This window comes from Leptodactylus fuscus, chromosome 2 (genome assembly GCF_031893055.1).
Source record: "Leptodactylus fuscus isolate aLepFus1 chromosome 2, aLepFus1.hap2, whole genome shotgun sequence".
In the NCBI taxonomy this organism is placed as follows: domain Eukaryota; kingdom Metazoa; phylum Chordata; class Amphibia; order Anura; family Leptodactylidae; genus Leptodactylus; species Leptodactylus fuscus.
The window spans coordinates 73,066,015-73,093,531 of record NC_134266.1 but is presented as its reverse complement, the minus strand read 5'-3'; the positions used below and the strand labels follow the sequence as shown (position 1 = coordinate 73,093,531).

The 27,517-nt window shown below is 41.2% G+C and overlaps 1 protein-coding gene across 11 annotated transcripts in view; it reads left to right on the top strand.

Moving 5' to 3' along the window:
- Positions 1–27,517, top strand: part of CASK (calcium/calmodulin dependent serine protein kinase) — a 211,070-nt gene that overhangs the window by 30,649 nt on the left and 152,904 nt on the right. For all 11 annotated transcript variants that reach the window (XM_075264016.1, XM_075264013.1, XM_075264012.1 and 8 more), the window contains exons 2-3: positions 12,602–12,714; positions 23,093–23,198. In XM_075264016.1, the coding sequence (XP_075120117.1) occupies positions 12,602–12,714; positions 23,093–23,198 (219 nt within the window). The remainder of the gene's footprint in view (positions 1–12,601; positions 12,715–23,092; positions 23,199–27,517) is intronic.

Genomic DNA, 27,517 nt, shown 5'->3' with positions numbered 1-27,517 from the left:
GCTGTAAAATAGATCATTAAGTTGCTGTTAACAGCAGGTCTGGGGAGTCAAGAATTGGAACCATTTTTATCTGCAGTCTGATAAAAAGTTACTGATTAGTCTTGTTTCAAAATAAAATGGATAATTGTATAAAAAAAAACAAAAAATGACCAGTAATTTTTAACACCGTATGTTGCATATTTACTTTCCTCGTTCAACTGTTAGATTTTTAATGAATTAGTGGAACTTCGCCGACAACTTCACAGCTATTTGTGAAGGATTCCATCTCTGGAAAAATAATAGTAAGTGGTTCAGTCTACCAATTCTCTGATCCTGGTCAGCAGAACAGAGGGGAAGTTCAGGCAAGATGGCACCCCCCAGATCAGTTAAAGGGAGTCTTTCAACGGGAAAATCCTTTATCAGACTGATGACTGTACCTTGAAGGGCAGCTTCTACTCTTACCAAGCAGAGGGCTTTCTTATTCTGGATTCTCTATTTTCATGAAAGTAAGCATTTTATTTTTATGCAAATTTAACTGAAAAGTTTTAGGGGCGCAACCCTTCTCTCTTGCCAGAGTTTTACTGTCTAGTTCAGGTAACCAACAAAGTATTATCATTAGTCTGATACCAATTTACCTGCTGACAGATTCAGAATAATCATTATTTAGAAGGACCTTGCAGTGACGTCATCACAGGTCCTGTACCACTAGCAGGGAAGAGACAGTTAGAGGCTGTGAATCAAAAGCAGGAGGAGGGACTTACATAGAAGAACCACAGAGGAGAGCGTGAACAGAGTATGACGTGAGGGGTGAACGGGAACGCCCACGGTGCATGGAGGGCTAATTTGCATATACGTTTAAAAAGTAATGCATTAAAACGATTAGAAGAACTTGAATAGCCTTTAAAGGTTATTCAGGCATATGTTTATCTAAAATATCGAAAATCCAGTGATAGGGCCCCTTTAATCCCAAATCACATCAGCTGACGTGACACACTGTGCTGTTTATTAATATTTTAAGATATTTTGTTAGATATTTGTTTTTAGTAACTTTTTTTTTTATTATTAATAATTATTTATTAAGTAGATATGCCTTATTTCTGGATATGGGTGTGTTTGTGTGTGTGTTTGTTTTTTTTGTTTTTGTTTTTTTTCCCCCATATCTCTGAAAAGGGAGTTTGTTGCAAGGTTTTGAGTAGGCAATTTCCATTTATGCGTTGTAGTATATCTGTTTTTCAATAAAAATCCAGTGACTGTATTTATTGTAACCAGTGTGAACGCAGCACAGAAATGGAGAAGCCGGGTGACTGCTATGATATAAACCAGCTAGGGTAATATTTAATAAGATCCTTATCTTGTTTAATTATTCCTAAAGTTGTGTCGTTTCTATAGCTCCTTTAGGTCTTGAGGGAATCAATGAACAGGAAATAAGAAGGAGGTCATTTTGAAAAATGCTGAGTTGAGAATGTTTACGGAGACGAAATTATATTGATATATGCAGAGCAAATTGAAAGCAGCATTCACTTCTCTCCTGGGAAAACCCTGCAAAAACGGAAGACAAAGGTCTACAGTAAAGTGATTGTTGACGTCCTTCACATACATACTTGCTCTTCTAATGTATTCTAACTGTCATGCTATAATACATGATGGGCTGCTAGCGATGAGCTTATTGATTCCCTGCGTAACAAACTTGTTAGAGAATTTCTCAAATCTTTTAGATTTTGGTAAATGCCATGCTTGGAGTTTCTCGCACAAGTCCCGCAGAATCATCGCTGCCATTTACACATCTGAAGACGACTGAATAGAAAGATACCATTATGATTTTAGAAAGTATAAAAAAAAAATCCAGTGCTGTTTACCATGACGAACATCTGTCTACTCCTAACCATATACAGCCATGAATAAAATGAAGCGCACCCTCTCTGAGTTCAATTATTTTTTTTTTTTTTTTTTTTTTTTTTTTCCTTGTCAGGATATTAACCTCTTCAGTACCGGGTTTATTTCTGATCCAGGACTAGACACGTTTTTGGGGTTTTTTAATGTTCCATTTTGAGGGCTATAAACTTTTTATTTACGTTATTCAACTAATTTCTGCATCTTTTTTCAGTGACACATAGGGTTTTATTTTTATGTTTTTTTTAAATATTTTTGCATGTTTTTTTAAATTTTGTTAAGTCTGGGAAAATATAAACAATTTTTATTTAATAGCACAAAGTGCTACTGAAAAACTTTATGAAATAATGTTTCCTCTCCGTTACAGTAACTTTTATTTTGTATTGTGCTGTTGGGGGTGGGGGGAAATATAGCCTCTTGTCCATAACTATAGAGCCAATATGGGTCCTGTATAACCCAGCAGCTCTTACAGACACTGATTCTGGCAGATCATGTGACCGCCGGGACAGAGCTGCTTGGACATACTGGTACGTCCTTTCCAGACATATATACTCTATGGGCGGTCCGGAAGTGGTTTAAAAAAAAAAAAAAAAAGGGGGGGGGGGGGGGATGGAAGTAAACGCAACCTCAGATGTACAAAACATGCTAAATTACACCATGTCATTAATTATTTAACAAACTTTAAACCAAAATGGAAAAGTAATGATACAGTCACTTGTAGAGCTACCTTTAGCAACAGCCCCCTGAAGTACCGTATTTTTCGGACTATAAGACACACTTTTTTTCCCCAAAAATCTGGGGGGAAAATGAGGGTGCGTCTTATAGTCCGAATGAGACTATCGCCATGTTCCTGCCACTGCTGGCTTCCCGCAGCAACTGGAGCATGGCAATGCTGCAAGCCCTGGCACCTGTGCCGGCGTCTAAAACCCCCTTCCCGGCATCCGTCGTTCTATTTCTGGGATGCCGGGTCTGTAAGAATAATGGCGGCCGCTCTGCTGCAGAGCGGTCGCCATAGCAACCGGGTCTCCGCTATACACGGAGGCCCAAAGCTAATGCCCGCAATTAGAATGCATTCTAATTGCGGCCATTAAAACTTAAACCCCCCTTCCCCCCAAAGTGTAGAATACACCCCCATACCTTTAAAGTTGCAGGCCGGCTCCTGCGCGTGGTGAGGTCGCAGGAGCTGACCTGTTCTGGTGACAGCCGGGAGCCTACTGAAGGCTCCCAGGCCTGTCATAGCTATATTACTATTGCGGTTGGTCTATGACCAGCCATAATAGTAATGTAGAGAATCTCCTATAGACTGCAACACACTTCTATTGCCGTCTATGGGACTTGCAATCCAATGATTGCAGGTTCAAGCCACCTAGGGGGAAGGGGCAATAAAATAGTGAAAAAAAAAAAAAAAAAGCTTTAAAAAAATAAAATAAATAAAACTGCTAAATCACCTCCTTTCCCTACAATACATGTAAAAGTAGAAAATTACTGTGAAACACATAAACATTAGGAATCCCTGTGTCTGAAAATGCCCGGTCTACTGATCTTTTTCAAACAACCGTGTTTTTTTTCACTGTTTTGCCTCTGATTTAAATAAAAGGTGATCTAAGCAATAGACATTCTCCAAAATGCTATAACTAAAAAGTACATCTGGCCCCGCAAAAAAACGCTCTATGGATCTCCATACAGCTGCAGGGTCACCTGTCAATGTGGCTTTGCAGCTGTTGCAAAACTACAACTCCCTTATATTAAATATTTTACAATTTTTTTTTTTTGCTTCAAAATTTTTTTTCCCCCTATTTTCCTCCTCTAAAACCTAGGTGCGTCTTATAGTCCGAAAAATACGTATTTTTTTCCCAAAAATTTGGGGGGAAAAGAAGGGTGCGTCTTATAGTCTGAATGTGGTGCCTGGCACCCGCTGTAATAGAGAGGCGGAAGCCGGCAAGTGATAGACGCTGGGGCCTGAGACATCGCTGCGCTCCTCTGCCCTGCATGAAGCCAGCAGCGGCAGGGGCGATGCTATTCCGCTCCTCCGTCCCCCCGCCGCTGGCTTCAGGCAGGGCAGAGGAACGATGTCTCAGGCCCCGGCACCTGTGATGGCGTCTATCCCTCGCCGGCATCCGCCTCTCTAGTACAGCGGATGCCGGGTCAGTATCAGTGGCCCCTTCTCCCCCGGGGCCGGTCCCCACCGGCCCCATACCTGTAAAGTTGCAGGCCGGCTCCTGCGCGGCGATATCGCAGGAGCCGACCTGTTCGGGTGACAGCCGGGAGCCTAATGAGGCTCCCAGGCCTGTCACTGCTATATATTAGTATTGCGGCTGGGTCTATGACCAGCCGCCGTAATACTAATAGACAGAATGTCCCATAGATGGCAATACACTTGTATTGCCGTCTATGGGACTTGCAATCAAGTGACAGCAGGTTCAAACCCCCGGGGGGGAATAAAATATTGCCGTCTATGGGACTTGCAATCAAGTGACCGCAGGTTCAAACCCCCGGGGGGGAATAAAATAGTAAAAAAAAAAAAAAAAAAGCTTTAAAAATATATAATAAAAATATGAAATAAATAAAAGTTCTAAATCGCCTCCTGTTTTTTTTTCAATACAAGGTGATCTAAGGAATAGACAGTCCCCAAAATGGTATAACTAAAAAGTACATCTGGCCCCGCAAAAAAAAAAACACTCTATGCATCCCCGTACAGCTGCAGGGTCACATGTCAATGTGGCCTTGCAGCTGTTGCAAAACTACAACTCCCATATATTAAATATTTTAACAGTTTTTGCTTCAAAAAATTTTTTCCCTATTTTCCTCCTCTAAAACCTAGGTGCGTCTTATAGTCCGAAAAATACGGTAGTTTTCTCTATGACTAACCTACCATCGTTATGAAGAAATTTTGGTCCTCTCAGCGCATTAAGGTTTGTGGTTGTTCATTCATGTACAGTTTTCATGATTCTAACACAACATTTTAATTGGGTTGAGGCCTGGTTCACTGCAACAACTTGATTCTTTGCTTTTTCAGCCTTTCTGTTCTAGATTTATCAGTGTACTTGGGATCATTGTACTGTTGCATGACCTAGTTTCAACCAGACTTCCTGTTGGCTGGATTGCCTCACATTTGACTCTGGACCACTTTGGCATACAGATGAGTTCATGGTCAACTCGACAGCAGGTTGCCCCGGTCCTATAGCTGCAAAACCGGCCTTCCACCACTATGATGGCTAGTTGGTATGAGGTGTTTGGTTTTTGCCAGATGTGGTACTGTGCATTATGGCCAAATATTATGGTTTGACAACGAGCTGAACCAATATATCTGGTGCTGAAATTAACTTCTTGTGAATGGTTCAGGAGATGTGTATAATTATAATTATGCGCAAAATTGCTGAGCCGCCCACTGCTGGAAAGATGTATTCAGCTTTATAGAGGTGGTCCCGTTAACTTATCACTTGATTAGTAGCTACTTGCCCTCTTTAATACCTTTATATTGTACTTACAGTATTTTAGACATTTTAAGAAATATAGATAGACTAGCCTCTGCCTGCGACTTCGTCTGCGGGTTGTTGGAGTCGATGATCTCCCTATATTCAGCAAATTGCTGCCGTCGATGGTTTGCCTGCTCTGGCATTTCGGCAGCTCTCAAGCTGTCCTGCTGCTGAACTTGTTCCTCACACCAAGCCTGTGATTGTTTCGGCATCTCAGCAGCTCGGTGGGATGTCATATAATGAGCTTGTTGGTGTTGATGATCCGCCTGCTCCGGCATTTCGACAGCTGTGAAGCTGGTCTGCTGCTGAACTCGTTCCTCGCGCTGTGCCCATGATTGTTCCCACATCTCAGCAGCTCGCTGGGAAGCCATATAATGAGCGTGTTGGGTGAGGGCTGGCCCATTCTAATGTCAGAAAATGAAGAGGAATTCGAGGCCATCTTCCACCTCCTATTCCTCTCCACTCTCTGGTCCTGTGCATTCTGCAGGGCTTTGGCCTTCCACCATTATTTTACTCATTCAGATACAATGGGCCTAATCCACTTGAGGCTTTTGTGCTGCAGGATCTGTGGATGAGTCAGTTGTGGAATCTGCAGGAAGAACAAGCAGGACACTTATCATCTTTAGTATCCTCTGTTGGACTCTGCTTCCCTTTGAAAATATTGTCAATCATATTCCGGATGAAATATGGAGCTGAACCTTTTATATACCATTCTTCAGAGAAATCTGGGCACTATTGAGTCAGACTCCAGAGTGGAGGAAGGAGTGAGCAGTAGTGGAAAGACCTAGACAGGGGCTGTTGGATCTTTTATGGGTAGTTTCTAACTCTCCCCAAGTGCTTTATTCCCATCAATATTAGTTAGTACTTCTGTATAATGTATTTTATGATCCTACTGCTGTTCCTCCTGAGAACGAGAGATTTATGGAGCAGACAAATTCTCCTTCTGTGTCCTGTGAATGAGAGCTGACCTATGAGCTAGTCTCCACTCACCAGTTCTGAGACAACTAAGAATCGTGGAGATCCTACAGAGGTTCCAGAAATGGTGCTACCACTGGTATACTATTGATTTATGCCAAGTTTGTTAGTTAGGGGTGCTTTTTTAGTTGTGGCCTTAAGGCCCCGTTCACACAGGGCAAGAGGGGGGCGGATTTTGACGCGGAATCCACGTTATAATCCACCCCCTCACAATAGCGGTATATGTAGACCGCTAGCGCTCTTTTTTTCTGTGAGTGGCATGTTGCCGCTCAAAGGGAAAAAAAAAAGCGTGTTGCCCTTTCTTCAGGCGGATTCCGTAGCTGATTCAGCTGTGGCAGCACGCTCCGGACTAGGCTCATTCATTTGGGCCTACGCCGAACCGGAGTGCCGCGACTGTTCGAAGTCGCGCAGGCGGATTTTGGCCCTATTCTGACGCGGCTTCAGAATCAGGACCAAAATCCGCCATCCACCCCCCATGTGAACGTGGCCTAACTGTGTTTTAAAGTAATTAGGTGTACCTTTAATGTTGCAGAAGGCATAGGGAGCTTTTGGAAGGGATATCTGAACCTGGGAGTTCACCTTGCTAATAATACTGAGTTTGCAGGATAAGAGGTTCTGATTTTAATGAAGGCACTTGGATGACACTGGCATTAGTGTGTCTTCTGTATTACATTGACTTCAGTGGAGGGCTTCCATTTCTTCCTGAATGGTTTTCTAATAGCTGGATAGGACATGCTCCATAATCCTGAGAAAAGAGCATAAACCCCCTCCCCCCCTCATGTGAACAACCAGTTGTGCAAATGAGGCCTTAAATAATAAGCGTATACTCACACAGAATGTTTTCATCAGGCAGGAAAAATGTGCCTCAAGAACTTGGAGGGCGATTTTGATGCGTCATTTGAAAAACTGCTGAATAATCTGTTTTCATTCATTTCTATTAGTGGTAAAAACATCAGCCTGTGTTTTCAGTTGACATGAAGGTGTGAACATACCCTTGTGGGATGCCCTTTTTTTGCTTCTATACATTTTGTTACTGTAGGAACCAGCTGTGGTACGGCTCTGTGCATGAGCAATACATGGATTGACTAGATTGAATCCCGTCCTGAAGTCTTTCCTAAAGTTAGTGTTATGGCTGTGTATGGCCGTGAGCTTTCCACACATTATCAGCCTTATTAATTGACCAGACGAGCTACATAGTAGGATGAAATCCCCCAACAGACTGGCATGAATGCTGGCTGTGTATACACTGAGAGCTATATTTTACGCTAATTGGGAAGCAATATCTGCTAGACTGATGCTTTATTGTGATGCATTTTACATTAGTTCTTAAAAAGCCATCTGTTTTTCCTGTGTTGAATGGCTATTACAACAACCTTCTTAAATATGCGTTCTGAATAATTCGGACACACTACAGTGAATTTAATGGCCAGTTTTAGAAGAATTCTGTTTATAATTTCTCATTTATTAAAAGCCGCTAAATCGGATGAGGGAAAATCCTATAGTGGCCACGCTTCTATCTATAAACATATATTTTTGGTGTGATAAATCATTGCTCCAAGCTTTTATCCGCTTTTGCTATCATAATAATCATAGTCATTGAACCTTTAGAGCTTCATGATGGGGCGACGTGACAAGCTGGAAAGACAGGGAATGGATGCCGAAATTCTGGAGTGTAAGCTGGAATGCTAAACCATGATTGAAGGATGTTCAGACATTATGTTGTGGCTCTGTTGCCATTTGCCTACAATCCTGGATGTGTGTTAGACAGTTCCTGGATAGGGTTGAGCCGATCTTGAGATTTCAGGATCGATTTTTAAAATCCGATTTCCGATCATTTTCCAGCCAATCTCGATTGGCGATCGTGAAATTTGCTTGATCGCCGATCGGGATTCAATCTTTAATGATCGTTCAACCCTATTAATGATACATATATGAATAGGGTTGAGGCGATCTTGAGATGACCTCGATCCCACCGGAAAAGATCGGTATCGGAATTCCAGTCGTGTTCTTGAAATTTACTCGATCGCCAATCGGAATCCAATCTTTTCTGATCCTGATCGCTCAACCCTATTCCTGGATGAAGTTATACAGTGGTACCATGTTAAAGGGGTTCTATCATTGGTGCCAGTGGTGTTGAGATAAATACATTCCTGCATAGCCTTTAAAAAGGCAATTCTACGGCTACCTTCTATTTTTTTTTTTCCGATTCTCCCTGCCGTTCCGTTGTAATCCAGGTTAATTACTTTATGTAAATAGCCCACCGAGCACCCTGGGCGTTCCCCAGGGCCTCCGAGCACCCCCTATGTCATACCTTTATTCACGCCCCTCCATTGCTTGTGCTCCGTCTGATCTTCCTACTCCCTGGATATTCTTCCTGCCAGATCGTGCTGCTGTATTTGAATTCTCGGGCATGCGTAGTTCCCTTCTGTTCAGAGTGGTACTGCGCATGCCCAAGCGCCATTTTGTTGTAGCTCGCTATAGAACACAGCATACTGCTCAGTATGCTATTCTTTAGCGAGCTACACCAAAATGGCACTCAAACGAAAACCCAGTGGACTCATTACAGTCTATGGGGTCTGCGGATAACCACTTTATAAAGCGGATTAGATTTCTGTTCGGGACCCGGTACAGAAACCCAAATGCAAGTGTGAACCTAGTGTGAGACATCACAACAACGTTTTTGCATTGTACTTTCACAAAATATAGACCTCTTAAGTTGGCAGTGTAGTTCTACTCTTGTGCCAGGTTACAATGTTCTTACCCACCCACCTATCACAGAAACCCAAATTGCTTTGTGTTTGAGCTTGCAGTTTTTATCCCCTCCTGTATCTGCAGGTTAAATAAAAACTGTACTAGGATTATGTGTATAGACCTGAAACCGAGGTGATGTGAAAGGTCTCGCTCCCACTTAGCACTTTGCATGTAGCTGTGCTAAATGGTTGTTACTTTAAGGTATTTAAATTGGAATTCTAATTCCGATGTTTATTAGATTGACCTCCTTTTCAGTTTCATTCTAGATTTGACAACTTTAGTCAAATGTATCGGCGTTAGCCGTAAAGAGAATTTCTAACTGTATGAAAACATTGTGTTAAACACTTCCCATTGAAACTCCTGGCCTCTGCAGTATTCATAATCTAGGTGTATTGGTGCTGCCTTTTAATTAGGATAACCTCAAGCAAATGTTTGTGGGGTCTAGGCTTGCTATTGGGGAGTTTTCTTATTTTTGTCATGGGCCCAGGACCGTGGTGGCGAACCTATGGCATACGTGTCAGATGGGGCACTCTGTGGGCACACGCGCCATCGCTGCAGCCAGGCTCCTGGATCACTCACTAACGGGGAATTCTGGACAGCTGTCCCAGATCCTTCAATGAGTGATCCAGAGCTTAATTCAGTTGTAAGTGCAAATGCTCATACACCTGAAAACTGTCAGTGAGGGCCACAGGACTGTGGCTTATAAAGACAGAGGATTATACCTCTTCCCCGACACAGACACAATGATGTCATTCATCAGCGCTTGCTTTGTGGTGGAAGGAGTTCACCCAAATGCTCTTGGTGGGAGGGCAGGTAAGTACAGAAGCATACTGTGTGGGGGCCTTTAACTCTTAATATCACACAGTATGTGTTTTATAGCAGATGTGATATTATTGCAGAATGTGATAGCACTGCACAGTCACTATGAAACAGATCCTGTGCTATGAAAATACTGAACATGAATTGATCAAAGTACCAAAAACAAACTTTCAGTACAAGGTTGTTTGTATCAGTATTAATGTATTGCCGTATTGGCACTTTGCGATAAATTATTGGGTTTTGGGTTGCGGTTTGGGCACTCTGTTTCTAAAAGGTTCGCCATCACTGGCCTAGAAGAACATTTTGGAGGAGCCTTAATAGAGAAATGTTGGTTTGACTCTTCAAAGTGGGGCTCGGCACAGTATACTGCTTCGTGTAATACCATGAAGCCACACCATTACATGGACCTGAATTATTTTTAGGGTTTAAAGCTGAAGGTGAAGCTCAACTTGAGACCTGATTTATCTTTATGTTCCATGGGTTGGGAACTTGTTCATGTATTCTGCAGACAACCATGTGAAAGCAACTTAAAAAATGTCTCCATTCTCCAAATGAAGGAACCAGAAGAAACTGATTCCTGTTAGCGCGTTGCAGCATTACATAAGTGGATGTAGATTAGGAAATTACTAATTGTCGATCAGTAAATACGCTTACCAAAAAAGCCTTACCTTTATAATTGCTACAACATTTAATACAGTAAGATTTACACAATAAACTTAAAATTTGACTTTAGTTTTGATTTGTTTGAGTTGAAGTCCATAGAGTAGGTTGACGTCAATGGTACTTAAGTCTAAGGCTTAGTTCACACGGGCGCAGAATAGAGTATTTTGGTCCTGATTTTGATGCGGGAAGCTGCAGAATCCGCCTGAAGAAAGGGCAGCTCGCTTGTTGCCGCTCACGGAAAAAAAGATTACGAGCTTCTTCATAGACCACCATTGTGAGGGGGGTAGATTATGATGTGGATTCCGCGTCATAATCCACCCCCTCTGTGCCCGTGTGAATGAGCCCTAAGGCCAAAAGAAAAAAGTCAGAACATAACATGGGTTAATTCTGTGCAAAACTAGAATCGGTGTTCCTAAGTATACCTCAATTATAAAGTAACTTTTCAGAAACCAATAGTACAAGTAAAGAAACTTTGTAATATATTAACCCCTTAAAGGGGCTCTATCAGCAAAATCATGCTGATAGAGCCCCACATATGCTTTAAAAAGGCTACTCAGGCACCGTAAATGTTATATTAAACTACCCCCCCCCCCCCCCCCCAGTTTTAAAATAAAACCTTAAAAAAGAATGTTATCTACTTACGCATCGTGCACGCTGGGCGGGCATTCAGGGTGCTCCGTCGTCTTCATCCACGCCTCTTCTTCCTCCGATGTCCTCGGGTCCCGTCCTCCTCCGGCGCTCGCGAACTGACATTGATATTAAGAAAATGGCCTGGGCGCTTGCGCAGTAGCATGCGGCTTCTACTACGACTACTGTGCAGGCGCCCAGGCCAGTTTTTTTATATCAATGTCAGTTCGCGAGCGCCGGAGGAGGACGGGACCCGAGGACATCGGATTTTTTTGGAAAAAACAGCAATTGAAAATGCCTAGCTTTTTTTTTTTTTTTTTTTTTTTTCTTTACAGTCCATTCACTTTTGGGGAGGGGAAAACCGCCTGGTGTTTTCTGAAGCAGTTTTTACCAAAAATTGCGCCAGAAAAAGCTCCAATAAACGCCTCAAGGTCAAAAAACCACTTCCTAATTAGGAAGTTTTTTTTTCAGGACCAAAATAAGCCAGGAGGTTTTTACGTGTGAACTAGCCCTTATTTACTTTTTTTGGTGGGACCATGCGAACAAACAATTCTATCACTATTTGTTTTTACGGCGTTCACTCTGCATTAGAAATGACATGGTGACTGTCCATCCGGTCATTACGATTATGGTGATGCCATATTTATATTGGTGTTTTATTACATTTTACCACTTTTACAAATAAAATGTCAGTCTTAAAATGAATGATTTTCCTGGAGTCGCTGTATTCTGGCGCCTATAACTTTTTTACTGTACTGTTGATGGAGATATGTCAGGGTTCTTTATTTGTGGGCAAGTTGTACTTTTTGTTAGGACCAATGTTTGGTATGTGTGACTTTTTGATCACTCTGTTGCTTTTTGGGGAAAGCAAAGTGACCAAAATGTGTTACTTTACGCATTGCGGTTGTGTGTGTTTGTGTGTGTGTGTATATATAATTGTTTGGGTTTGTTTTTATTATACGGCGTTCACTGTACAGGATAAATAACTCTATTTTTGGAAAGTGGGGACTTTTATACACATGGGATACCCAACGTGTTGTTATATTTAAATTATATATTTTTAAATATAAAGGGTTTTTATTTTTCTTAAACTTTTTGTTTTGTTTGTGTTTTTACTATATGTGTGTCATAGTAAAACATAGTATTGTAGAACATCCTATGGGACTCATGCATAGGAAGTCAGGATGTTGTGGCCTAGCCTCCTGGCTGCCATGGCAACCCCTCAGTACCAGCGATCTTATTGGGGAGGGTCCGAGGGGAAGAGGGGGGGACTAGGAGCGGCGCTCTCGCGCCCAGGCCCCTTGGATGCCGTGATCGCTTTTGATCAAGGCATCCCACAATGTAAAGTGATGTGATCAGAGCCTATGGTTTTTGGTTGAGCGGTGTACATCTATGTATTAACCATTATTTTTACTCTTCAGGGGTCCATTCAGTGTTGTCCGAAGATGTATCAACCGAGAAACAGGACAGCAGTTTGCTGTGAAAATTGTCGATGTTGCAAAGTTTACATCAAGTCCGGGACTAAGCACAGAAGGTAGGTTTTTTTTTTTTTTTTTTTTTTTTTTTTTTTTGTTTACAATTCCTATACTTCACTGTACTGCCTGTAGCCTTCACCCGCCCAAATGCATTGTTTTTGTAATGTGCTCTATTACATAAGGTAACCTAAGAGGTCTTGCTGTAATGTATTTTGGCATTTTTACTAGAAACTGCATTAGATTTGAGTTTACTATTGCCATTAGCGTTTCTGTAAAGCTGGGGGATAATTTTACTATTAAATATCAGTTTATTTCTTGTAGCTTTACATTTAATGGCCAGTTTGATTAGTGGCAAACCTTTTTCCTTGATGTTGAGCCATTGCAAGGTGTAAGAAAGTAAAAGTGAAAACCTTAGGAAATCCCCAGTGATTAGTATAAGATTTAATGTGTAAACTGTTTCAATAAAGTGCTGCTGCAAACTGTATCAGTTAGTCTTTTCAAAAGGGAGTATAAGAAAAACATGAACATATTACACATGTGCTAAAAAATGGGGCTGAAGCTTGGGAGGTTATCCCGTTTTCCCCCCAAATTTTGTCTGATGTCCGAAAACCCAGGTCACTTTTCACTCATACAAACAAAAGCAATCCCCTTTTATACCTACTTACCGCCTTCAAAGTTTTTCACAATTTATCAGGCGAAAACTTCATTTTCCACCCGTCCACGGCTTTCTGGAGCTGATTTAGGCCCATTCCTCTGGGCTTAATCAGAGGGGTGTCTTGTGGCAAGATTGGGCAGGACACTTATCTTTTATTCTTCTGCTTTGATCTCTTCCAAAAACAAAAATATAATTCAGGATCCAGAACATTTGAATTTAATAAAACATAGCTTTTATTAAATAAAAAGTGCATAAAATCCATCATACACAAGAAACCATAAAAAAAATTAACAAAAGACACACTTACGAAATGTAGTCACAAAAAAACAGATAAACACGGATAGCCGCCTACGCGTTTCAAGGCCGGAGCCCCTTACTCATGGCCATAAGTGCATCTTTTGTTACATTTTTTCTGGGTTCTTGTGTATGATGGATTTTATGCACTTTTTCTTATTAAAATCTATGTTTTATTAAATTCACATGTTCTGGATCCTGAATTATATTTTTGCTTTTATTTATGTTATCCTGGACCTGGAGGTTTTTCTATTTTTCGTGCACCAGAACTATATGTGTTTTCTGATTTCCACATATATTTGTCGGGGCTGTGAAGTAACGTTCTTTTCTGTTTGATCCCTTCCGCCTATTGTTTTAAAGGGCAGAATCTGCCACTGATTTTGAGGTTATTACTATTGTTTATTTATTTATATAGCACCATTAATTCCATGGTGCTTTACATTTGGGGGTTACATACAGTACACAGAATATACAGGTAGATATAATACTAAGGGTGCATTCACACTTCGGATACGCTGACTGATTCTGAACGTTAAAACACGTTCAGAATCAGCGCGTATAAAGCAGATCCCATTCATTTCAATGGGAGCCGGCATACGAGCGCTCCCCATTGAAATGAATGGGCTGCTTTTTTCTCTACGAGCGCTCCCATTGAAGTGAATGGGAAGTGTTTAGAAGCGCTCGCATGTACGGCTCGGAATGAGCCGAGCGCTTACGCTATGTGAAGGGGCCCTAACAGTGACTGACTGGCACAGTGGGATAGAGGGCCCTGCCCGCAAGGTCTTACAATCTTGAATCCACTTCAGAATCAGCGCCATATTCTAACATATGAACATACTCCGACACCTTGCAGTTCTGAGTCAAAACCTTTTTTTGTTTTTTAAAATTAAGACTTGCTTTAAAAGTGGATGTTATGGTGGTTAAAGTGTTACTCAAGCGGAAAGTTGGATTATGTTCACGCAGCTGAATTTTTGTTAGCTGAATAATTCAGCTTCAGGAATTTAAAGCAGAATTTTTCTGCTATGGAATTTGCAAATTCCACATCAGTCAGGCGGCATTTTTCACTGTCTTGGTTATTATTTTTTTTCCACTAGCTGAAAAAATCTGCTTCTGTCTCCCATTGAAATAAACACAATGCAAACGAAAACCTTGTAAAAATATGTCAAGGTGTGTAAACTAATTTTATATGTGAGATTGTGCTCTGGATTGTATTTGTTTGGGTCAGAGGACATGTTTCATATTGGGTCAGATTTTCTTGTTAGGGTTGCTTGTATACAGAAGATAAATGAAAGTAGCGACAAAAGAAAATCCTGACCTTCCAGCACTTACTAACCTATAAGGGTCCATTCACATGGAGGAAGTTGGCGCTGATTCTGGTGCGGAATCCGCATCAGAATCAGTGCTGGGTAAAAAAAGCCTCCCCTTGATTTCAATGGGTTCCGCACGGAAAACATCACCCATTGAAGTCAATGGGAGGTTTTTTTTTTGTTTTTTTTTAGCGCTGATTCTGACGTGGATTCCGCACCAGTATCAGCTCCAACTTCCTCCGTGTGAATGGACCCTAATGCTAGCTAGCAGTTGCAGAGCTTTTCCTTGCCAATTCACCCGTCCAAATGTCCAGCAAACTCTAGCTCACCTGTATCTCTCACACAAACAGGCAGTCTGGGTCCCTGGCAGAGAGAGAGTTGCCCTCCTTGCCTTTCCTAAATACCCACTTCCTCTATTTAACTAGCAGGTGAGGGCCTGTGCGTGCTACTTTACATAATAGAGGAATATACCTCCCCTGTATAACCAATCCTGCACAAGTATCACACCTATTATATAAAACCAAGAGCTTATACACTCACATGTGGAAACAAAGGCTACAGAAAGAAACAAAGGCTTATGCAGTTACTGCTTTGCCAGGACCTTCTGGCTATGCCTTGCTAAGAATTGAGCAGCAGCAACATAATCTAATACATTAAGGGCATTTTCAGATGGGTGCTTTATTGCTCCTATATTATGGGCACTACACCTGAACCTCCTGTACTTAAACCTTATTTATACACAGTGCCGTTTTTCATGGACTGAACGTCTGTGGAGAGTAGCTGCGTCTGTCCTTCGAAGCCTATTCACAGTTTATTCACATGATGGTGGAATAACTTGTGTGATGAATGTCTATGGTCCGTTCACATAGACCTGTGTCCTGTCAAAACAAAAAAAAGACGGAGATTGTCATGTTCTTGTTGTTTTTTAATATTTAGTTTTTTGACAGCCATGAAAAACCGTGAATGGGTCTATTCATATTATTCACGGTTTTAAAAAAGGCCATGTGATGGCTGTTTGATGTTGTGTGAATAAGGCCTTAGGCTGCTTTCACACGACAGTGTTTGTTCATTTGATTTTGTTCAGTGATTGTGAGCCAAAATTAGGATCGGCGACTGCAGAGATCAGGTATAATAGAAATATTTGTACCTGTTCTGTGTTTTAACCCTCTCCTAGTTTTGGGCTACAGTCACTGCTGAAAATCACTGATAAACTGTACAAGGTCTGGGTGCTGCATCTTAATATGCAGGCAAAAAAACAGATGTATTATGATATCTGCTGCCAAATGATTGATCAGTTTTATTTATTTTGATATAAGTAGTTGACCACAATAACTTGTGATTAAAATTTGTGGCCAATTTTTTTTTTCCGGACCAATATCAGTCATCTCCAGGGTGATACCCAATACACATCATAGTAATAATTATGATTGTTATTGCTAGGGAGGCGTTTAGCCTATTTTGTGCTTAACATCAGGAATAGAGCAGATTGGGATAATGTGTAATCTTTATTGATGTTTGTGTATGCTTGTGGTCTGAGTTACTTGCTTTACAATTAGTTATGTCCAGAGAAGGCCTCCCGTCCTCTTCTAGGCCCATGTGCAGCTGAATAACCTACACCGTGCAGGGTTTCTGCCTCTGCTTCCAGCTAATTCAGTTCATGCCAGAAGTTTCCAAACTTCTGATATGAACTAATAGCATTAACAAAAACAATATATGTATGTTCCAGTCTCATATTTGCAGTAATTGCATTAAGGCATTAAAACCGCAAAGGCAGCCTCGTAGAGGATATTAGACATGGCTTGGTAATAGTTTCTCTCCTTTGTGCCCATTCCCATGGGTAACTGAGGGAACAATTTAGGCTCCGTCCCAGCACACAGCCCAAAGGGGCCAAAGTCAGTAGCATGCTCTGTAATCTTTCTAGGCAGGCGTGCCAATAGACCCTTGGAATTGTAGTGAAAATAATTAAACTCATAAGCTTGCCACGCTTGGCTAATTAATGTAATACAATTGAATGGCACATTTCCATTGTGATCAACGTTAAAAGCTCATGCTCCAGATTTGAGATTTTGTAGGTGATGTGGCCAGATGCCTGGGTTTTTTTGGGGTTTTTTTTGTTTGTTTTTTTTTTTGGACCAGACCTGCCAACTACCTTTTTAAAAGCTGACCTTACATAGGGCAGTATTCCATAAGCTGAATTGATATACAAAAGCAACAATTTTAGAATTTATATGGCATGCATCAATTTCTGTGTGTACAGGGTTTTATTTTTCTTTTATCTATAATCATTTTAAAGGGGCTTAGTTTCTAAAATAAGAGTCTGCATGTACTTGTTTCCATCATCACTGTTCTGGTGCCCCCTTGTCAGTCTCTGTTTACTAGGTTGCATTTATCGGCTGCAGTGGTCCCTTTTGCAAATTGCACCTCATCACTTCTTAGTCCCATTTTTATTTTTGGAGCAGACTTGAAAGGGTCCGCAACAGAATCCAATACCATGCGAGTGGATGGTGTCTTTGCAAAACTTCATTTCACCAGCTAAATTTACGCCTACAGCCATTGCTATGAAACATTGGGTTTACACACTAATATTGTGTATAGCATGTGGTTAAAATCCCCCCCCCCCCCCCCCAATATATTGTAAATGCAGTTTTCAGTATGTTCATATATTTTTCAACCCCTTGCTAAGAAAAAAAAAACCTGTACATGTTCTAGGCCATGCTGTGGATGTTAAAGTATTTAATTGAGGTTAGAATGACAGTCAATCACTAGGATTAATGGTTCAGAAATAGCAGTCAAGTGTCATTATTGCCCAGGGTTGTCTACAAAACTCTGAGCCTACATCGAGGTAAGTGTGAGTCTTCGTGCCTAGAAGTGTGGCATTTGTGACAGTGCCCCTGGGGGAATGGGACAGTAGGAGAGCAGCAGCACCTGCCAATACAGGCCTGTATCTCTTCCTACCTTTGTGCTTCAGTAAGGCTGTGGGTGGACAGCTATGGAAAGGAAGTGTTTATCACATCACATGACCATGGACTGATTTTATTCCACTGAAAGTCTGCAGAATCAATTACAGCAAGAAGAGATGTAGAAAACCGTGAGGAATCTTATACAGAAAGTGTACTGGAAAATTGTAGAACTTTTCATTACACAAGCAGCATGTTCTTAAACCAAGCTTTTATGTTAAAATATAATTTCTAAGAATTTTTGATTTTTAAATTTTCATGTCATAATATATAGTCTAAAAAGTCTCCAGTAAGCCTAGTAGACAGAGACTTGCTAATTCTGTACTAGTTTTTTTTGCAGCAGTTACTTAATTTACATCACAAGCATGAAGGCACCTCCTATAGATGAAGCTATTGGCACATCATTGCATCCACTACTGACAACATATGATGTCTCATCTTGTCTGTTCCCCCATGTCTTGAAGACTCTCCCTTCAACTAGTAGTCTAGAACCAATTACTTGCTTTTTATGATCATAACTAACATATAATGCTAAATGCTAATAAAAACTTTTTGTCATGGCTGCCAAGTTCAACTCTTTTTGTATTCTTTGTATCAGAACATCTGTACTGATTCCGGTACAGTTGCTATTTTTTATCTTGCCGTGCCACCCACCATTCACAAGCAATCAGTATAGGTAGTTTCCGCACACAATAGGGTAGGTACTCTCAGGTGGGTGTCCTAGACTGTCTGCCCTAGCTCAGGACTGCCCACCTGACAGCCTGATTACCATAATGAATAATAAAACTGCCTGAACTGATTGCTCAGTAACAGTGGGGGCCAGAGGAAAAAATATTAACGGCTTCGGAATCAGTGCAGTGATGCCTAGTAACAGATGAAAAGAGTTAGTTACTGGAGGTTGTGAAATATTCTCTAACAGCATTGAGGAAGCTGAGGCAAGATGGCAGTACCTATGATCCTATACAGAAAATAAAAAAAAATCTGCAGTCAGGCTTTAATACATAAATAGAAAAAATTGCTAATTCATTCCTTTTAAATGTTATCTCTAGATTCTATCATGAATACTGGCTTCCCTCCATGGTTTGCCATTCCACATCCTAAAGACAAGGAAGGGCTCGATAGTCTTCTTTTTAAAATCCAGACCCCCTCCCCTTTAAAAAAAAAAAATGTGAGTGATGAAACCTGCAGCTTTTACAGTGCCCATTCAACATAAGTTATGGCTGACACTTCCTGTTCTGTAGAGATCACTTCTCAGTCATTTTATTTTTGTGATCAGTCTGTGATTTAAAATGAATTAATATCCGCATATAGATAACAACAATAATAACTCTGCTGGTTGTTGCTTACCTCCTGCCCCTTCTTGTGCTTTTTACAGTATTTGACTTCTATATGAATGTGTTCCACTAAGGCGACATACACCTGACCAAGTGCGTTCCGCCGAGCCACAATGCCTTCAGTGTGCCGCCTGTGCTTCGTGGCTCCATTCATTGGGGCCAGCGAGCACACACTGCTAAATGAATAGGAATAGGATCTGGCCTGAGTTTTGCTCACTCGTATGTATGGGCCATAGAAATGAATGGATGAGTGTGTTAGCTGTGACTGACACTGCCATGTGCATGAGGCCTAAGACTTTAGTAATCCCCAGACTACAGGTTCATTGGGACTACAGGATATTCCTTATTGCTGTTAAAGGGATCGATCATACAAGGATGCTGTAAGGAAACAGAACAAGAAACCTACAATGAGAAAGTTAGAACGGTAGAAGAAGAGAATAGATTTCACTATCTGGTGAAAACAATGTAAGGGATTGCTTGTGAGCGTGGATGGTTCTGATACACGATGTTGGGTTCGGTTGCAGTATTCTGTGTTCTCTTACGTACATACAGCTGCTGTAATGAGCAAATTGTCATTCTCATTTCACAAAGTACCTGCAGGCAAGGCACAAACAATGCAAGAGAACAGACTAACAGACATGCTGTACTTTGTGATTTTTTTTTTTTTTTTTTTTTTTTTTTTTTTTTTTAGCAGTTCAGAGAATAACAATGCAGCAGCATACTTAAATCCAGCTTTATGTGCCTGCACGATGTGTGACTGCTACAAGCTGCCACTTTGTTTGTAAAATAGTGAGTGTGGAGCACTTTCTCCTCAGCAGGGTCCTCTGATCTATCTGCTATATGTGCTGAGCTGTCACGGTGACTGTAATAAGAATTAGATTTATAAGAACTAGAAGCAGCCTTGCTATGAATGGTTGGAGATGACTGACGTTTCGCAATACTCTCCACTCTGGTGCACTAATGGATCAGGGTGCCTTTCCCTCCATTTATATTATCCTCTTCCCTCCTGTAGTCTGATTTGTCATTGCTTTATCATGTGGAGATGTGAAGGTGTAAAGAAATCCACATGTAATTACATATCTTTTTAACTTGTGAACAGAACCCTGCAGAGACATTAAAACAAATCAGTCCAGGAATTCCTGATTTTAGAACACAGAGGAGTAACATGGGAATGCAAAAGCAGCTGGTTATTACTACAGTATCAGATCAATGTAAGGTTTGTCCAAGACAGAGTAGTTGACTCTTATGAAAGCTTGAAGGTGGTGCGGAACACACCAAAATATGATCAATTTAATGACTTATTAACGAAGCACTCATTAACTCATGTTAATTTCTTTCTGTCTGAATCTTCTTCAGTTAGGTCGTACGATCTCATTCTATTAAAATCAGAATTGGGCACGGTTCACATCTGCATTCGGGGATTCTGTGCCTCTATCCTCATTTTTCACGTAGGAACCGAGCAGAAACCACACGAACCCCATTCCGTCTATGGGGTCTGTGGATTTCCCAAGACAACTGCTTTTGTATGAGGATTAGGTTTCCATTTAGGGGATCCCCCCCAACTGAAACCCAAACGCAGATGTGAACCAGGCCTTAATGTGTTAAAGGGATTTTTCTTTCATTAGAATCCTTTTTTTTTTTTTTTTTTTTTTTTTTTTCAATAGTTTTTATTGAATTTCCAAGAATAACAAACACCACAGAGTAAAACAAAGGTCACATAAAAGACCGCAGTAATAGAAATATTTCGATCGTTAGACATTAACAATTGAATTTTGTGGGATACGTTTAGTATTCATCAATCAGCAGGTAGAAGTATTGCGCGGCCAGTAGGGGTAAAAAGGTACCTGTAAAGGGATGGATAGGGTAGGGGAAAAAATAAAGGGAGGTCCTTACCAAACTATTGCGACAGACAATATTGCTTTGTATTGTGGGTAACCATAGTCTTCAAGTACAATAAAAATAACATTAGAGAGTTCTGGATGACGGGACAGTCTTATTAATTAACTGCAAGGAAGAGGGGCGATGTGCCAGTCATATTGACCATTGAGAGTAGAATTTTTTAAGTTTACCCTCACGACAGGCCAACATGTGCTAACCGGACACAAAGTCTTGCATGTCCGGTTAAAAAAAAAACGTTTTGCCCCGGAGAGGCAGAAGACGCACACAGGCAGTCACTTTGGGTTTGAAAACTGACCGCTGGGTTTCCATCCCCTGTCCAGTTTCTCGGGGCAGAAGATGGAAACCGTCCGGATTGACTAAAGCAGAGACCGGGAGCAGGTGTGGACCCGCCCTAAGTATCACGACATCCCTTATAGTTTCATTAGTTATTTGTACTCTGTTCCTCACACTTGTCCCCTTGTCAGAATATTTTAGTCAAACAATATTCTTTCCTCTTATTGATGTTACAGTAATGAAAGGAGGAGAAATATAGAAAAAAAAGGAAGCGCCCATGGTGGGACCAATAGGGAGCCAGATGAGAGTATAAAATCAGTGACCCAGCTAAGTATAGTACAAAGGATATGCTTTACCCCATAACAAGATTGAGGATGTCTGAAATGTGGCCAGACCTAGACTTCAGACGTTCTGGATCCAGGTAATCTGGCTCAGTAAAGTATGTGAAGGAAAACTAAGTAAGTAAGGACTTGTATCACCGTTGACCATACCACTGTATGGTCACCGACTCTCCAAATAATGATGGAATTACAGTTCAGATAGTTCAGATCACTTTATTTTTATAATCTGTTTAACACATTTTGATGCTAGCCTAATATTGAAACCATATAACGGGTTACAAAGTATTTAAAGGGGTTGTCCCATCACAAGGATCCTATCTATACTGCTTGTTAATGTGGATGTAAGACTTTTCCTAAATACACTGCTTCAGCAAAACTGCTTTGTTTGTCCACTATCTTACTTTATTCAATTCTTTGTGGCCACAGCCCTGACTTATCTGCTCAAAAGTCAAGTGATGCATCTGCTGCTCTCAGGGGGGAGGGAGGAGGGGCTAAGTGCAGGGAGCGAGCCTGTGTATCTAGCTATTCCTGTGTCTACACCATGTGACCTAGGTCCTGCACTCAGATAGAGGAGAGGAGCTGCTTTCATTTCTTCTTTCTCCCAGTTATCAGGCTAGCTAATTCAGTTGTGTTCATTATGGCAGAGACAGTCAGTCTCTGTATGTAACACAGAATGGAGTTGCTGCTGCCTGTACTTCATAGTCCAATATGGGTGGGTGGGGCTACACGTGAATTTGGGGGTGGAGCTAAACGGCAGGTTGCATGTGAAACCCCGCCCACCAAATGATGCAAGAAACCAGGAAGAAAAGATTTTACAGCAGTAAAGACTGATGAGTATGTGACATGGGAATACCCCTTTAAGGCCATTAGAATTTGGGTTGTATCTGAGCAGTATCCTCAAAGCAGCTATTCTGTAGTGTCCGAGCTATCTATGCAGATCCAGTGGCTACAGCAGCTGGTTGGTGTGGGAGCCCTGGGTGTGTTGGACCCTATTGATCTGATGATATTGATGACCTATCCTTCAAATATATCATGAATTTATATCAGACCATGTTACTACCGTGGGTCATGCTGGGACCCTTTAACAAAAATTAAATATTAGCGGAAATGATGGCACTAGTCTTTTTCTTGTGACTCTGTACATGTCTAAATGCAATGAATGTGATTTTCGTATTGTCGTTGCAAGTTCTGTTATCCCACATTATAAAGCACACACACAATCCACCAACAGTCTCTCTGAAACACAAATTATTAATAGATTATACATACATATTTTTTTTTCAATGTTGCCTTGCATTTTCAAGTTGTAAAAGGCAGAGCACATGGGATCCATTGTTAGTTTAATTTTTACATAATCTATTCCTTTTGTACTTACAGATTTGAAGAGAGAAGCCAGCATATGTCACATGCTGAAACATCCACACATTGTGGAGCTCTTGGAAACCTACAGCTCTGATGGAATGCTCTACATGGTCTTTGAGTTGTAAGTTTTTATGTGTTTCTGTGTTTTGTTTTTTTTCTTCCCCTGTCCCCCTCCCCCCTTCTCCCCGTTATCTCATGAATAATTTGATAATCACTTTATTTTATTCCAAGATAGACAGATATAATGATTTCTTTTTCACATGCCCATTAGCTGAGTCAAATGCAGAAACTAGACTCTAGTTTTTTTTTTTGTTTTTTTTTTTTGTTTTTTTTGTTTTTTTTAAAACTCGTTTTATTAAAAAGTGCATAACAGAGCAAATAATACAGTGGAAAAGAATCGAATGTAAGCACAAATCAAACAGACAGAAAAATTGCAAACAAACAGAGATAAGCCACAACATCATCACCTCCCGTCCCCAAACCCCACCCACCGCCCATACAGTTCAGAGCAGAATATTACATATCATACCGACAAAATTAAGCAGTATCATGACAGGGGAAGCCGTGAACCTAACCAACACAAGCTAACCCTTACGGAGTGATGGCGTCAATAGCCGAGCGCATTGAAGGGGCAGAATATTGGGTCGTGGGGGAGTCACACCAAGCTCCCCAAACTTTAGGAAACTTCTGGGGACAACCTCTCCCTTTATATATAATCTGATTAAATGGAAGAACCACATTAACCAGCTTCCGCCACTGGGGAACGGATGGAGATTTAGGGGCCATCCACTGCAAGGCGTTAGCTTTCCTTGCATAAAACAGGCATTCCCGGAGGAAAATGGGGGAGTGATGCTGCCATAACTCCTCCTCCAACACACCGAATAGGCATATTTCAGGAGAAAATGGAACAGGTTGGTGTAGGACGTCCGTCAGAAGGTCCACCCCCCCCCCCCCCCCCCTCCAAAAGGCTTGGATAATCGGGCAGCTCTACAGCATGTGCCAAAAGTTTGCACAAGGGAATGAACACCTAAAACAATTAGGGCCAGGTAACCGACCCATCCGATGTAGACTCTAGTTGTTTTTAGGAATCTCTAAGGTGCTGCTTGCATATAGCTCCCTGATTTGTCTGTTATATCCCTGGTGATCTTTTATGGTTTGTTTTTGTTAGAGGAGCTGTTGCCAAGTACAAAATGCTAAATTACATACTTCATTACTTGATTTTTTTTTTTTTTTTTTTTGTGAACCTAATACGTTGAATGTAAATTTAGCTTTTTCACTCCAAGTGGGTGGTAACCTTTTTCTTCTCTGAAAAAATTAAAGGTTACCACCCACTTGGAGAACAAAAACTAATATACATAAAATTTACCAGGGTCCATATCTCTTGAATGGGTGGGGGTGGGGGTGGGACATTAAGAGCACAGCAGCAATCAAATACTATTGTGAGGTGGGCAGAAAAAAAAAACTACAAAGTGGTGTAAATGAGAGTCATATGCCAAAGATATTTCACCTCGATGCTAGTTTTCTGGCCCATTTGTCATGGTAAATCCCCCTTAAGGCTATGTTCTCACGGTGGAAAATGAAAATGAATTACTCTTCTTTTTCTGCTGCCACTATTTTTGTCCGTGGTCAGCTGCAACCAGATGCAGAGCATCGGCATTCCGACGCGGCTTCCCACTGCTGATTTAGGCCCAGATAAGTAGGCCTAGTCAGCAGGGAGTCTAGAGCCTTGGACTCCGTGGCTGAATCAGCCGCAGGATGCTTCTTTTTTCTGTGTCCTGCGGCAATCTTTGCCTCCCAATGAATACAATTTAAAAACACAGCTTCTGCTGAGAAGTCAGTTTTTATTTTATTTTTTATTTTTTTGAGACACAAGCCTTGGCATCCACCACCTGTAAGGGTCGCTTCCTCTTGACAAGACCAAACTATTACACTGTTATTATAAGTGCTGTTTTCACTTGTGTTAACATGTGGTTTAAATAAACAGTGTCAGTCATTTTCATTGGTAAAAGAAAGAAAAAAAAAAAACGACACTTATATTAATGCAAGTAAAAGCTGCAATGTCATATGTCATAGCTCCTGCTCTGAATTCCACTTTATGTCCCCTATGCGGAGTGTGTGTGTGTGTGTGTGTGTGTATGTGTATATATATATATATATATATATATATATATATATATATATATATATGTATATATATACACACACACACATATACACAGTACACACCAAAAGTTTGGACACTCCTCATTCACAGAGTTTTCTGTATTTTCATGGCTATGAAAATTGTACATTCACACTGAAGGCATCAAAACTATGAATTAACACATGTGGAATTATATACTTAATAAAAAATTGTGAAACAACTGAAATATGTCTTGTGTTCTAGGTTCTTCAAAGTAGCCACCTTTTGCTTTGATTCCTGCTTTGCACACTCTTGGCATTCTCTTGATGAGCTTCAAGAGGTAGTCACTGGAAATGGTCTTCACTTCACAGGTGTGCCCTGTCAGGTGTAATAAGTGGGATTTCTTACCTTATAAATGGGGTTGGGGCCATCAGTTGTGTTGTGCAGAAGTCAGGTGGATACACAGCTGATAGTCCTACTGAATAGACTGTTGGAATTTTTATTATGGCAAGAAAAAAGCAGCTAAGTAAAGAAAAACGAATGGCCATCATTACTTTTAGAAATGAAGGTCAGTCAGTCTGAAAAATTGGGAAAACCTTGACAGTGTCCCCAAGTGCAGTTGCAAAAACCATCAAGCACTACAAAGGAAGGAAGACCAAGAGTCACCTCTGCTGTAGAGGATAAGTTCATCAGAGTCACCAACCTCAGAAATCGCAGGTTAACAGCAGCTCAGATTAGAGACCAGGTCAATGCCACACAGAGTTCTATCAGCAGACCCATCTCTACAACAACTGTTAAAGAGGACCTTTCATCAGATCGGGCACATGCAATTTTATATACTGCTGGAAAGCTGACAGTGCATTGTATTCAGCGCACTATCAGCTTTCCCGATCTGTGCCCGGTGTAAAGCGCTGTCGGTCCCGGGACCGTAGCGCTTTAGTGTCAGAAGCGCTTTAGTGTCAGAAGCACCTATCGCACTGTACTGTGGAGCGGGGAGGAACTCCCCCCTCCCGCTCCTGATAATACTCGTCTATGGACGAGCTGTGTGGGGGCGTTCCTCCCCGCTCCACAGTACAGCGCGATAGGCGCTGCTGGGCAGAAGGGCGTCCCTGGCTAATGGTCAGAAACGCCCTTCTGACACTAAAGCGCTACGGTCCCGGGACCGATAGCGCCTTACACCGGGCACAGATCGGGAAAGCCGACAGTGCGCTGAATTCAGCGCACTGTCAGCTTTCCAGCAGTATATAACACTGCATGTGCCCAATTTGATGAAAGGTCCTCTTTAAGAGGAGACTTTGTGCAGCAGGTGAAATAGCTGCTAGAAAACCACTGCTAAGGACAGGCAACAAGCAGAAGAGACTTGTTTGGGCTAAAGAACACAAGGAATGGACATTAGACCAGTGGAAATCTGTGCTTTGGTCTGATGAGTTCAAATTTGAGATCTTTGGTTCCAACCACCGTGTCTTTGTGTGACGCAGAAAAGGTGAACGGATGGACTATACATGCCTGGTTCTCACCGTGAAGCATGGAGGAGGAGGTGCGATGATGTGGTGGTGCTTTGCTGGTGACACTATTGGGGAGTTATTCAAAATTGAAGGCATACTGAACCAACATGGCTACCACAGAATCTTGCAGCGGCATGCTGTTCTATCCGGTTTGCGTTTAGTTGGCCCATCATTTATTTTTCAACAGGGCAATGACCCCAAACACACCTCCAGGCTGTGTAAGGGCTATTTAACCAAGAAGGAGAGTGCTACGCCAGATGACCTGGCCTCCACAGTCACCAGACCTGAACCCAATCGAGATGGTTTGGGGTGAGCTGGACCGCAGAGTGAAGGCAAAAGGGCCAACAAGTGCTAAGCATCTCTGGGAACTTCTTCAAGACTGTTGGAAGTCCATTTCAGGTGACTACCTCTTGAAGCTCATCAAGAGAACGCCAAGAGTGTGCAAAGCAGGAATCAAAGCAAAAGGTGGCTACTTTGAAGAACCTAGAATATAAGACATATTTCAGTTGTTTCACACTTTTTTGTTAAGTATATGATTCCATGTATGATTCCATGTATGGTAACCATTTCATGGTTTTGATGCCTTAAGTGTGAATCTACAGTTCTCATAGTCATGAAAATACAGAAAACTCTTTGAATGAGAAGGTGTGTCCAAACTACTGGTCTGTACTGTACTGTATATGTGTGTATTATATTATAATATAATATATAAATGTGTATATATATATATATATATATATATATATATATATATATATATATATATATATACACACACACACACACATTATTTTGTTTTCTCTTTTTGGCAGC